Genomic DNA, 12,883 nt, shown 5'->3' with positions numbered 1-12,883 from the left:
ATACAAAGTAGTGTTGTTGGTTAGCAGGCTTATTTTTTGGTTTAATTACACAGAATTCATGATAAATTAATGTATTTTATAAAATGTCATCAAACTGGGGCCCCCCGTCACCATCTCGCGGCCCCCCCGTATTTGAGAACCACTGGTTTAAATAAGTACCTGCTGCACACGCGTCAAAACCGTTTATAATAAAAGAGATGCTCACGTTCACAAAATCCACGCAAGACATTACCTTAACAGTAAACTTTGATTATGCATGAGATTATGCAAGTATCTGGAAAATGTGAGCATCTCTTTTATCATAAACCCTTTAAATGCATCTGCATTTGCTCATTTTTCATCTCTTTGTTTTTCCGTGGAACAGAACTCTAACCCCAACGCCAGGCGACAATTGTTTAAAGTTTAGAAAATATAAAAGAATAAAGCAGAAAAAAATATATAAACCAATACTTAAAGTGACATACTAACGCAAACACCAAATCTAAACCGAAACGACAATGGTTTGAAAATAGGAAAAAGCAGTTGAGTAACTAATCCGTGAGAATGCCACGGAAAAAGACAGTCCGTGGTATGGTCACGGAAAAATGTGGAGATCCGTGAAAATGCCAAGGAAAAAATTGCAAAAAATCCGTGATTGTCCCACAAAACTTTGTTAGATCATGTTAGTTTTGACGAATTTTGCATCGAGTGCCCTCGAAAAAAGAAGTCACTGGCCGCCACTGCTAGAGACTATTTTTTCTGACAGTGTACTACACCAGCATGCCAATTAAAATTTTGAGTATACTGTATTTGTGTGTATGAATTATGTAATGCTTTTACAAAGACGCCACTTGTTTATCTTGCCAGAACTTCTTTAACTATTGAGTACGTTTTTTAATTTTGGAGCAAGTGCTTGGCCACACAAAATAGATGATTAATGACTTCGCTCTGTTTAGTGTGCAAGCACAAGACACTTATGTTCAGAGGAACATTTGTCTTCAACAAATGAGGAGCTCGAGCCATTGAGATGCCCTCACAAAGCCGAGGACCCTTTCATTCACGGGCCATGTGCGATGCAGGAGGCTTGAATTATCTTCTGCACTCCCATCGACCCCCCCTTCCGCCCTTCCACCCTGTTCCACGCAGCCATCAATACAAAGCACTTCACGCCAGGAGGTTGGCCCTTTACTCTGGGGGTCACAGATTTCTAGTGAGACCACTGCTGCAGGTCATTCAACTCTTCCACCCCTCGACACTCTCTCGTCACCCTCGTCCCCACCTCTCGCCAAAAACGCAAATACAGAGGCGGCCCTCCATTGTAGGTTCCGCTGAATCTGTCTGGCCCTCAAAAGCTTTGTTAACAGTGCCGGTCCTACACGAATCCTTTTACTGGAGCCGCTGTTGCGGGATGTTCGCCAGTGACATATGGCGAGTAGTTAACGCTCTCTTAATGCAACTTTAACCAAACTAGTCGTGTTTCTGCATCATGAATGGCTTTACTGTTTGTAAATTTATACTGAAATTGATTGTTATTTCAATATAATTATCATTTCATAGAATATCTGTCTCAGTCAGAACAATAACATTAGTTGTTTGATCAGGTATCAGGTTACTGACAAACAGTTTGTTTGTGCACTAACATTGAATTATAAGAGGATATCACTACTATAAACATTAATAAAAGCAATAAAGTACAACCTACCAATCATTATACTCCTAAATATAAAAGGTTCTTAAAAGCAATGCCATAGAAGAACCGTTTTTGGTTCTCCAAAAAAAATAATTCAATCAAAAGTTCTTAAAAGAATAACTTCTGTCACACCATTTTGTAGTTTAAAGGGATAGTTTACCAAAAAATGAAAATTCATAATTTACTCGGTCTCATGTTGTTATAAACCTGTATAAATTTCTTTGGTCTGATTAACACAAAGGAAGATGTTTTGAGAAATGTTTGTAAGCTAACCGTTCGTGGACCCCATTTACTTCAATAGTAGGAAAAAATAATACAATTGAAGTGAATGGGGTCCACGAACGGTTTGGTTCAAACATTTCTCAAAATATCTTTGTGTTCATCAGAACAAAGAAATGTATGCAGGTTTGTAACAACATGAGTAAATGATGAGTGAATTTTCATTTTGGGTGAACCATCTCTTTAAGGAACCTTTTATGAAATAGAAAGGTTCTTCAGATATTAAGGGTTCTTTATGGAACCATACAGTCAAAAATGGTTCTTCTATGTATATAGACCTTTATTTTCAAAAGTGTATCGCAAACTAAACTCTGACATTCTGATTGGACATCACAACAGCATAGTGGACCAGCTCATAGCATCCTGAAGGCGGTTATAATGTAGGCTTATTGTTCATTATTCTACATGAGTACAGAAAATGGTCAAAAATTGGTTCTTATAGCTGTCACTGGGGTAGTACCCTTTCAAAAAGTACACCTTTGTACCTAAAGAGTTCATACTAGTATTTAAAAGTCAGCTTGATCTCACGAGAATTTGTATATATTTTACAAGTTGGCTGATTTGTATGTAATATGTATGAAGTTAATCATGCAAAAAATGTACGATGATTATTATAAAAAACAATAACGAAACCCCACCTTTAACCCCAACTTCAAAGGGGCAAAGGCAAATTGTACAAAAATGTATGAATGTGATCGTATGAATTAATACAATTTAGCCACCTAGTAAAATACGTACGATTCGCCATGCATTGCAAAAGTACACATTGGTACCAAAAGCATACATATCCAGCCCACGTAAATTTTAGAATATTTTTCGTGATACTGTCGCGTGTTGGTTACTTAACTGTTTTGTCCTTTTTTCTTACCACACTCAAAAAAATAAAAAGTTGGATTTACTTAAAAAAAACTTCGTCAAGTGGGTTCCACATAGCTTTGTTAAGTAATGTCAACCAAAAAAATGTAAGTTTTATTTACTAAAAAAGTTTGTGTAAAATTGACAATTTAAATGTTGCATGGACTAAAGAAATCCTAGTAAAGTCACTATTATGAAACATTTAATTGATGAAAACAAATATCAAATTTAATAAATTAAAAATAATGATTTAATAACTCCATAACAACGAACCAATCAACCAGATTGCAGCTGCTCAATACAACCTTTATTTAATTACAGTTTATCAAACATATCACAAACATATTTGAAATGCAATGTAACATTTCAAACCGTTTGTTGGTTTGTTTTGTTCTAAAATATATCAAGTTCATTAACTTATACTTGGCCACTTATTACTCAGGTACCTATCTAATCGTGCAACACTTTGCAAGAGGGTGCCAGAACAACAATTTACCCATAATACACTGCAGCATCATCAGCCAATGAGATGCAAGTCTGTATTGGTTTTATTAATCTGTTACTTTTACGCAACAATGTTATATTGGCTGAACAAATAATTTTGAAGTAAAGCTGACAAGACACAGTCTTTTGTTGAAATTACTAAGTTAAATTAATCATATGCCGTTACTTGTGTTTGTTAAGTAAAGTGAACAAGAAATTATTTAGTAAAACTGACTCCAACCAAGTTCATTTTTTGAGTGCATTGTCGCTTCGGTTTAGAGTTAGATTTACATAAAATGACATCCTAACTCAAACCCAACTCCAACCCAATGCCAGGCAACAATGGTTTACAGAAAATATTAAAAAATAAATAAGAAAAAAAATGGTATAAACCAATACTTAAAGGGACATCCTAACGCAAACACCCTAAACCGACAATGAAAATAGGAAAAAGCCAATAATGATACGTAAACAGAAATTTGTGATACGGTCACGAATTAAACGCAAAAATTTGTGACAGTATCACGAAAAATAATAAAAAAATGTACGTGACTATAGGTACGTAATTTAGTGAGACTGGGTTAAAATTTCTGTAACTAAATGGTACATACACTGTAAAACCTAACAGTTAACTTAACTCAAACCATTTAAGTAAACCGGTTGCATTAGACCATTTAAGTTTTAAAACACATAAATTAAGTACTGTGAACTTGAGTCATGTGCAATTATGCACTTATATTTAAGTTGTGTGAACTTAAATATAAGTGCATAACTGCATATGACTCAATTTGTTTAAGTTCACAGTACTCAAATCTATGTGTTTTAAAACTAATGCAACCAGTTTACTTAAATGGTTTGAGTTGAGTTAACTTTTAGGTTTTACAGTGTATGACCTTTTTAAAGGGTACTGCCACAGTGACAGCTAGGGACCATCTTTGACAATTTTTTTTTTCTGACAGTGTACCTTTGATAACCTTTGACTAAAATGTTTCTTATAATCGTAAAAATCTATTAATCTGAAGGTGTATGTTTATATTAACAAATAAAAAGAGAGAAGTCCCGCACACTATCCACTTGCAAAATAAAGAGTTTATTGCAAACATATGATATGTTTTTGATGCCTGAGGAAGATTGAGAGATCGAAACATTGCAATCTACTCTTTATTTTGCAACTGGATAGTGTGCGGGACTTCTCTCTTTTCATTTGTTGATATTTGGACTTTCTTGTCCTGCTCTCCTACGCATCTATCACACACAGGTGTGCGACATTTATGTGATTGTATGTTTAAATATTGAAATTATTTTTTTAGACAAAATATAATTGTCTTTCATTAGAAAATTACATTTTTTTTTTTTAATGGGTGATTTAAAAAAAAAACAGCCAATAAGAGCCCATTAGATGGCGATTTCTACATTACTATTTTAAAAAACTGTCTAGGATGAGACTTTAGGAAGCTGGATATTTTGGAAATTTTAGGCAAAGAGCAAGAGTTTTATGCATTCTAGATGCTTTTCTTACAACATAATTCTTATGGTTACAGTTATGTTATTACATAGTTTTTATCCTAGTTTTAATGAGTTTTCTCGAAATGTTTGCCATATAAATAAATAAATTAACATAAAATATTGATCTGAGTTTAAATTACTTTATTATTATGTGAGAAGAAATAGGGGGAGCAAAGTGATGCAACTGACATGAAACTGGCACACATGCTCTATGAACGACATCAGTTGTTCGTGACAACACAAACAACTACACAAAATATATCTGCCCACAGAGTAGGCCTACTTCAGTTAACCAAACAGTTATATGTTTTCAAGAGAGGCATCTTTATTTAGCACCGTTTAACTGTTTTCAGCTTATAAATGCTGTTTCTTTGATCTGCTACTTGATTAACAGGGTCCATTCGCTTTCTTAATCTAGTAGTATTGAGTGCTTAAGTAGCAGGCAAAGCCACAAATTAGCCGGCACAGTGTCAGAGGGATGATAAATGTAATGTGTGTCAGTGAAGAGGCCCAATAAAGAGGATGGCACACATTCATATGCATGTGTTTGTATGCTCAGCTTGATTGGAATGCTGGGCTGGCGTCAGAACAAAGGAATTAAAGGAACAAAGCACTTAAATCCGAGGAAGGCAAGTGTCAGGGTGGCAGTAGGAAGGGGGTGATGGGAAGAACGTGGATGATTGAAAGAAGTGTGGGAGACTCCACACACAATAAGACCCCTGGTGCAATAACCACTGGTACCCTGAGTTCTCTTTAACACACACACACATCACACATAGCGCAATTGGCTGCACGTTAAAGAGGCGACAGCTGAGCTCTCTGGTTTTTTTCGGCATGGCACACACACACTTTTTTGCTACACCCGAAACACTTGTCACACAAACAGGAACTTCTGTCACCTTGTTTACATTTTACATCTCACTTTGACCCCAACTGGAGATCTAGATGGGAGGCCAACTTTAGTGTGGTCCCAGCTGTAAAAGTGAGCATGTGTGTGTGTGTGGATGTGCATCTGTGTAAATTCTGTGGTCGGTGTGACTTGTTCATAAAAGCTTGAATTATCACATTAAAATTAATGCAACAATTCACACCAAATGTTTTCAAATAAACATGCTGTTCTCAGTTTCACAATAACTTCATAATTATATTAAAGTTACACTCATGCATTTATCCAAAGTGACTTTAATTCAAGGAATTCAAGCTATATATTTTTATCAGTACATGTGTACATGTGTTACCGGGAAATCAAAACTACGACCTTTGCAATGGTAATGCAATACTTTATCAGAGTTTTTTATTTGTTTATTTTTTATAACATTTATCATCGACCATAATTAGATTAGATTATCTGATTTTATAATGGGGAAAGTTACTTTTAAAAGTAATGCATTACAATATTAAGTTACTCTAAAAAAAAGTAACTAATTGCGTTACTAAGTTACTTTTCATGGAAAGTAATGCTTACGTTACTTTTTAGTTACTTTTGTGTTACTTTTTCTTGGCTGAGGCTTGATCTCTTTCAGGCCTTGCAGGTGTTTTTTATGACTGAAAAGTTCTGCATTCAGAAATTGCATATTTCATCACAAAAATGTCAAGCTCTGGCCTCCCATCTCAGTTTCTGACTCAAACTGTTCCTACGTTTAGTTTAATTCCGTACATATTTTTTTATCGAATTAATTAAACTAAAAAAGTAACTTGCATTACTTTATTTTAAAAAAGTAAATCAAATATTAGTGATGCACCGATGTATCGGCCGCCGATATTTATCGGCCGATTTTTGATGAATTTGAAACCATCGGCATATCGGCAATAGCACGAGAAAGGCCGATACCGATTGTTTATTAATTAACTGCATAAAGAAATCCATTATATGTAAAAAATGAGTTAATGTTGTTAATAAAATAAATGCCGAATAGCCAAAACCACCTTTGAAGGTTGTCATGCTGTCTTATTATATTTGTTTTAGCTTAATTTGTGCCTCTCTTATTATGTTGGTCAGTTGAATGTTAATTAGATCCAATCCATGTTCAGTAAAAAATAATTTGATGCAGAAATAAACTAGCTAATAGACCAACTAGTATTGTTTACAAGTCTTTAATGTCGGTATAGGCATCGGTATCAGCCAGAAGTTGTCTGTTTAAATCGGTATCGGCCCCAAAAAAATCCTATCCATGCATCCCTATCAAATATTAATGTGTGCATTTAAAAAGTAATGGGTTACATTGCTCGTTACTTCAGAAAAGTAAAATTATTACGTAATGCAGGTTACTTAATGCATTACCCCCAACACTGTTTATAACTTAACAGAGACAGATTTTAAGAGCTATTTATTTTCAGATCACGGTCACATATAATTATTAAGAGGTCTCTAGACCAAGATCTCTATCCAATGTCCAAATGCTGCCAAAGCAGCTCAAAACTTTTTTTTTACTTTTCTTATTTAAAAAAAAAAAAAAGATTTTTACTTCTTGGATTTTATTGGTCGGTGATTTACTATAATATTGGTAATATAGTCAATGTAACATCTTAAATAACCAAATATCATGCTCATTTTATTTGATGCTTGCTAGATGAAACATAGTGCTCTCTCTCTCTCTCTCTCTCTCTCTCTCTCTCTCTCTCTCTCAATTTTCAATTTTCAATTTAAAGAACTTTATTGGCATGATTGTGTCACTTACAATATTGCCAAAGCATTATACATAAAACGAGAAACATACAATAACACAATATTAACAAACATTAAGGTGCAATTAAGCTAAGGTGCTGGGTGATGGATGAAGTACTACTGCAAAATAAAATAAAATAGAATCAGAGGATATTTACAATATAAAGTAGACTTTGAAATATAAACATATGAAGTATACAAATGTACATTTATGGGGGCAGATGAGAGGTAAAATAAAAATACTGTACAAGATCAGGGCTGTGGATTATTTCTGATGGTGTGTAACTGATAAATGAATTTAGCAGCAGCTGATGGGTGTCTGTCTTCCCCCAGTAACATCTTCATTTGATCTGAATCTGAAGAGCTATGAAACTCTGGTATGAGCTTTGAGATTTTGTCAAAGTGTTTTTCTCTAAGCTCTTTATATTTACCACAGTAAAGGAGAAAGTGTGTCTCTGTCTCGATCTCACCACTGTCACAATGGACACAGATTCGCTCTTCTTTTGGGAGCCATGTTTGTCTATGTCGGCCTTTCTCTATTGCCAGACTGTGATCACTGAGTCTGTATTTAGTGAGGATTCGTCTCTGCTTTACATCTCTAACAGTGGAGAGATATTCTGACAGACTGTATTTTCTGTTTAGTGCCCGATAACATTCTAGTTTACTTTGGTTTTTACTTTCATTATCCCAATGATCCAAATATAAAGTTTGACTTTCTTTAATGATTTGGTTTATTGTGGTTTGTTTGCGTTTATTAGTGCTGGTCTGGAGTTTTAGAGCCAGTTGACAGATGGGACTGGTTTTAGGTCTCTTCTCTTGAGTTTTAAGGGCTTCATATTGAAGTGTGTTCGGGGGACTTGAGTTTAAGTGTGACCAGAATTTAAGGGAGCGTTTTTGGATGTGTATTATTAGGGGATATCTGCCTAATTCAGCCCTGCATGCATTAGTAGGTGTTCTTCTCTGAACTCTTAAAATATTTCTACAGAATTCAGCATGCAGGGATTCCATTGGATGTTTGTCCCATTTGGAGTAATCTGTTAGGCATTGTGGACCCCAAACCTCACAACCGTACAGAGCTATGGGCATAATTACACTATCAAATATTTTACACCAAACTGTAGCAGGAATGTCTGTTTGTTTAAATTTGCCTTTGATGGCATAGAATGCTCGTCTAGCTTTCTCTTTAAGTGCATTTACCGCGAGACTAAAACCGCCTGATGCGCTGATTTTTAACCCAAGATAGTCATAGTGTAAGGTGTGTTCTAGTGCAGTGTTTCCCAGAGTCTCTCTCTCTCTCTCTCTCTCTCTCTCTCTCTCTCTCTCTCTCTCTCTCTTCTTTATAACTGTCTCTCGCTCTCACTCGAGTCAAATGCACTCTCTCTCTCACTCCCTGTCTCAGTTTCGCTCCCCCCCCCCTCTCAAGAAACAAAGAGCAATGCTAAAAAGAGGAATACACTCATATGTACACACTGATAAGTATATTATCTTCAAGATCACACTGATGAAAGCTCATTGCTCAAACTATTATGAAATCAGCAGTCCAGCATCTCTTATCTGTGTGTTTAAAGCATGATTTTATATTTTATTGGCAACTATTGCCCCCTTCTGGACACCGACTTACATAACACACACGAATGAACATGACTTGAAATCGTCATTGGAAAGAAAACATTTTTCAAAAACAAATTTGATATAAAACCACTCATTAAATTTCACGTAACACATTCTTACCCACATTGAACACTAAAAGGTTTTGACAGTGCAGATAACATACCCCCTGAAAGCGGACTTTAAACCGGTACTGTCAAGAAAAGCTATTTAATTGTTTAGTTTCACATCACCGCTTTTTTCTAATTTTCCCAATCTGTAAATTTGACCATAATTACACCGTCTATGATTTACACCAAATAAAGATATTTTTTTAAATTTCGTCAGGCACTTACAGTCACCGTGTTATGATCGATGCGTCTTTCTGCTTATATTATTTTTTGTATTTTTAACATATGTCTTTAAACCACAAGACTAACCCAGCCTGTGATCACGTGACTACCTCCTGGAAACGTTTGCAGTATGTCGCTGTCAGCTTGTCCACGCTGCTTGTGTTGTCACCTTACCGTCCACAGGTGATTTAGGTAGGTCCACACAAACTCTTCGTGTCAAATGCATGTATTTATCACTCTGGCTATAGTATTAATATAAACATGAACGTTTAAGATTGTATATCGTTACGTTATGGTGTTAAATTTGTATTAAAGGTTAAACTAGCAGGTGCTGTCACGTCCGGTTCGTGTACTATGTGATGAGTGTACACACAAGACTGTTCTCAAATTATTATTATAACCGTAATTGTCTTCAAAATCGTTTTACTTTTGCTTTCGATGCAGTATTTGTATCATCATATCTGAATATACTAACGTTATTTAAAATATTACACTCTAAAAAATTTAAATATGAAAATTATATAAGTTACCTTTCTGTTTATATAACGTTAACTTAGCCGTGTCACCATTAGTACAACATTTGTTTTTAAGTTCTTTAACACAAGTTCACTTTTCAAGCGGAAGTAGCTGTCTAAAAACTAACATCTGGTTTTATTTTTTGTTAAACCATAGTATCCACAGCTTTACTATTGTCTCACTATTGGTAACAGTTTAACCAAGATATTTGTAGTTAAACTGTGTAATACTAATGATGTAATCATTGTGCACAAATGAATACTTAGCTTTTACTATAATAAACCATGGGTAGTTTTGCTATCTCTCTCACTTCCCAATGCAATTCTGAATAACAACAACGACTATCAAAAGTTATTTATTGAAATTATCATTCAAGATAATAGGGTAAACATTGAACAACAGCTCAAACATTGCAATGTATTTTATAAAGACTGTTATGGTTTGTTTATAAATAGGGGGAGTCCTTCCTGTTATGCATCAAGTTTTTAAACATTTTTATAATAAAAAAACTGTAGCATCTGAAAGAGTTTGATGACCTGTAGTCCATTCTGTTATATTAATCTGATTGTCTAGATAGACTTTAAGTAAAGTGTTTTTTAAGGCTACACACGGCCTGAATGTTTGACAATTGTAACACCCAAATAAGCAAACAGTGCTTGGTCTGTATAAGCATAATGCTTGTGTGTATTCATTTTTTTGGCCTCCACGGAAAACACAAGACGTGTCTTGTTTAACTTTATCCTTTTAGATTTATTATTAGATGATTGTAAGAACATCATTCTTAACTTTTTGATGCTTGGAGCACTGAATTGGAGTGTATTAACTTAGTCCCAGTGTTTTAAACAGGGGTCTGTAGTGTGGACCAATATGGGACCCTGTCTGTGAAATCCAATCTAAAGTTTAATAATTTCATTTTAAGATCAGGAGCATTAAAGTTTAATTTCAATCATTGATTTCAATCTTTGACATGAACTTACTCAATCAATATTGAAGATATCAAGGTTATATTTTCACACAATGTTCTTTACATTATCTAGGATGATTTCTGCAGAAATCACAAAAATTACTAGCCGGGTTTTCACACACAGGTTACATATCGGACAAGGTTGATCCTAGTCCCAGACTAAAATGCATGTTTAAGCTGGCTCAATTGAAAAACATCTGGCACTGACGTATCTTTACATATATCAGTGCCATTGTTCGGTCTCAAAATGCACATCATTTATGTTTTTTTCAAAGGTATGTTTGTAAAAACTTCTTAAATGTCCTAAAATAACTAAGGCCTAGTCCTGAATTAATCTAAACCCTGTCCAGTAAATTTACTGGTGAGCAATAGCTGAAATAGGCATTTAAACTCGATTCATCTGCATTCTTCAACAAACATTACTACCAATATCTTTATCTTATGAGATCAAAGGATTATATTATGGTTTTTAAGATTTCTCTAATTTCTCTTTGAAGCAGGGTTGCGTAACCACTGTCCATTTTACCGTAAATGTGGTGTTTGTTTTGGGTCTGTTGGCATAACCTTGATTTTGAGAGTAAACGGTATGGTTCAGGGATGCCAGTAGCGTATGTCGTCTTGGGCATTTCATCCACACTATAGTTAACTATCTCTTAAATGTCCCATAATAAAACTGACATTACATGATGAACATATGTTCAATGGACTACACTTATTCAGGACCTAACTTTTCAGACAAGGATGTTAAAAAACCGTTAAACATTTAGAAGCACCATGACTTGCGAACATGACTCATTTTAACTCAACATAACGGTTTGTGTTTGTTCTGAGAAATCGCTCGCTGATGTCCCAATACTGCAAAATGTTAAACTGCCAACACCAAGTTGAACAAAATATTTAAAAGTTATAAAAAAGTCATTTAAAGCATACAATGTAGTAGATGCAAATAAATCAGTGATCTAAATTTTTGCTCCTTTTTATCATTTTCATCCAGATGTTCAATTCTTTTTATGATGTGTATATTTAAGTCTCATCTTAGTCTGTTGACAGCAGCATCATGTGCTTTTGTGAAGATTGTAATCATCAGACAAATATTTGCATAAGGTTAACATTTTACAGAGTTCCTGCATGTGTAGCCTTTGGTGAAATCTATAAGCAGTCATAAACAACCAATTAACTCAATAATCAAGCTACTAATCAATGTAGTTTTAGTGGTTTGGACTTTTTTTACTTTTTGAAGTGCAGTACTCGAATCCATGTTTTGAAACATTCAAATATATTCATAAAATTAATTGATGGCTCATTTATAACTCATTCATCTTATTTTTTTCTCAAGGGAAGGTGCTTGGCATTACAATGCTGAGAATGAGATGGGAACTGCTGCTATTGGCCATCATATACTGGCAAAGAGGTCACACAGATATAAGCGAGTCTAAGCAAGGTCATGTGTCTGTGGTCATCGTGGGTGGAACGGGGGATCTGGCAAGGAAGTACCTGTGGCAAGGCTTCTTCCAGCTTTACGCAGACCAGGTGGGCAAAGGACACACCTTCTCATTTTACGCCGGTGCCCTTTCGCCCGATGAGAAGGGCACGGCCATGCTGTTTGGGATCTTGAAGGAGCTGGCTTGCCCTCCGGAGCTCTCCGCAGAGCGCTGTGCGTTGGTCAAAGAGCAGTTTCTCCATCTCTCTCAGTATCGCCAGCTGAAGACCCTTGAAGACTACGAGAAGCTCAACCAGCACATCAAACAGCAGATGGAGCAGGAGGGAATGGTGGAAGCAGGCAGGCTCTTCTACTTGTCCGTCCCAGCGTTCACGTACGCGGACATTGCAGAAAAGATTAACAGCACCTGTCGTCCCGTGGCTGACGTGTGGCTAAGGGTGGTACTGGAGAAGCCATTTGGGCATGACTTTAATAGCGCCCAGTTCCTCGCCAAACAACTGTCGGGCAGCCTAAAAGAAGAGGAGATGTACAGGATTGACCACTATTTAGGGAAACAGGTAATTAT

At 35.6% G+C, this 12,883-nt stretch overlaps 2 protein-coding genes across 12 annotated transcripts in view; one reads left to right on the top strand and one right to left on the bottom strand.

Moving 5' to 3' along the window:
• The first annotated feature begins 9,470 nt into the window (after positions 1 to 9,470).
• The window catches only part of h6pd (hexose-6-phosphate dehydrogenase (glucose 1-dehydrogenase)), an 8,203-nt gene continuing 4,790 nt past the window's right edge, over positions 9,471 to 12,883 (top strand). The window contains exons 1-2 of one of the 2 annotated variants that reach the window (XM_073815262.1): positions 9,471 to 9,589; positions 12,214 to 12,875. In XM_073815262.1, coding sequence (XP_073671363.1) covers positions 12,234 to 12,875 — 642 coding nt within the window. In that variant the 5' untranslated portion in view covers positions 9,471 to 9,589; positions 12,214 to 12,233. Of the gene's footprint in view, positions 9,590 to 10,312; positions 12,876 to 12,883 lie in introns of those variants that run through there. The other variant, XM_065279758.2, reaches the window with a different exon arrangement.
• The window catches only part of LOC135770099 (uncharacterized), a 19,452-nt gene continuing 19,260 nt past the window's right edge, over positions 12,692 to 12,883 (bottom strand). For all 10 annotated transcript variants that reach the window (XM_065279767.2, XM_065279769.2, XM_065279760.2 and 7 more), the window contains one exon: positions 12,692 to 12,827. The gene's annotated coding sequence lies outside the window, so the exon portion shown is untranslated. The remainder of the gene's footprint in view (positions 12,828 to 12,883) is intronic.

The sequence above is a fragment of the Paramisgurnus dabryanus genome, chromosome 7 (assembly GCF_030506205.2).
Source record: "Paramisgurnus dabryanus chromosome 7, PD_genome_1.1, whole genome shotgun sequence".
Classification (NCBI taxonomy): Eukaryota; Metazoa; Chordata; class Actinopteri; order Cypriniformes; family Cobitidae; genus Paramisgurnus; species Paramisgurnus dabryanus.
Note: the sequence above shows the minus strand (reverse complement) of the source record. Positions and strands in the feature narration are given on the sequence as shown.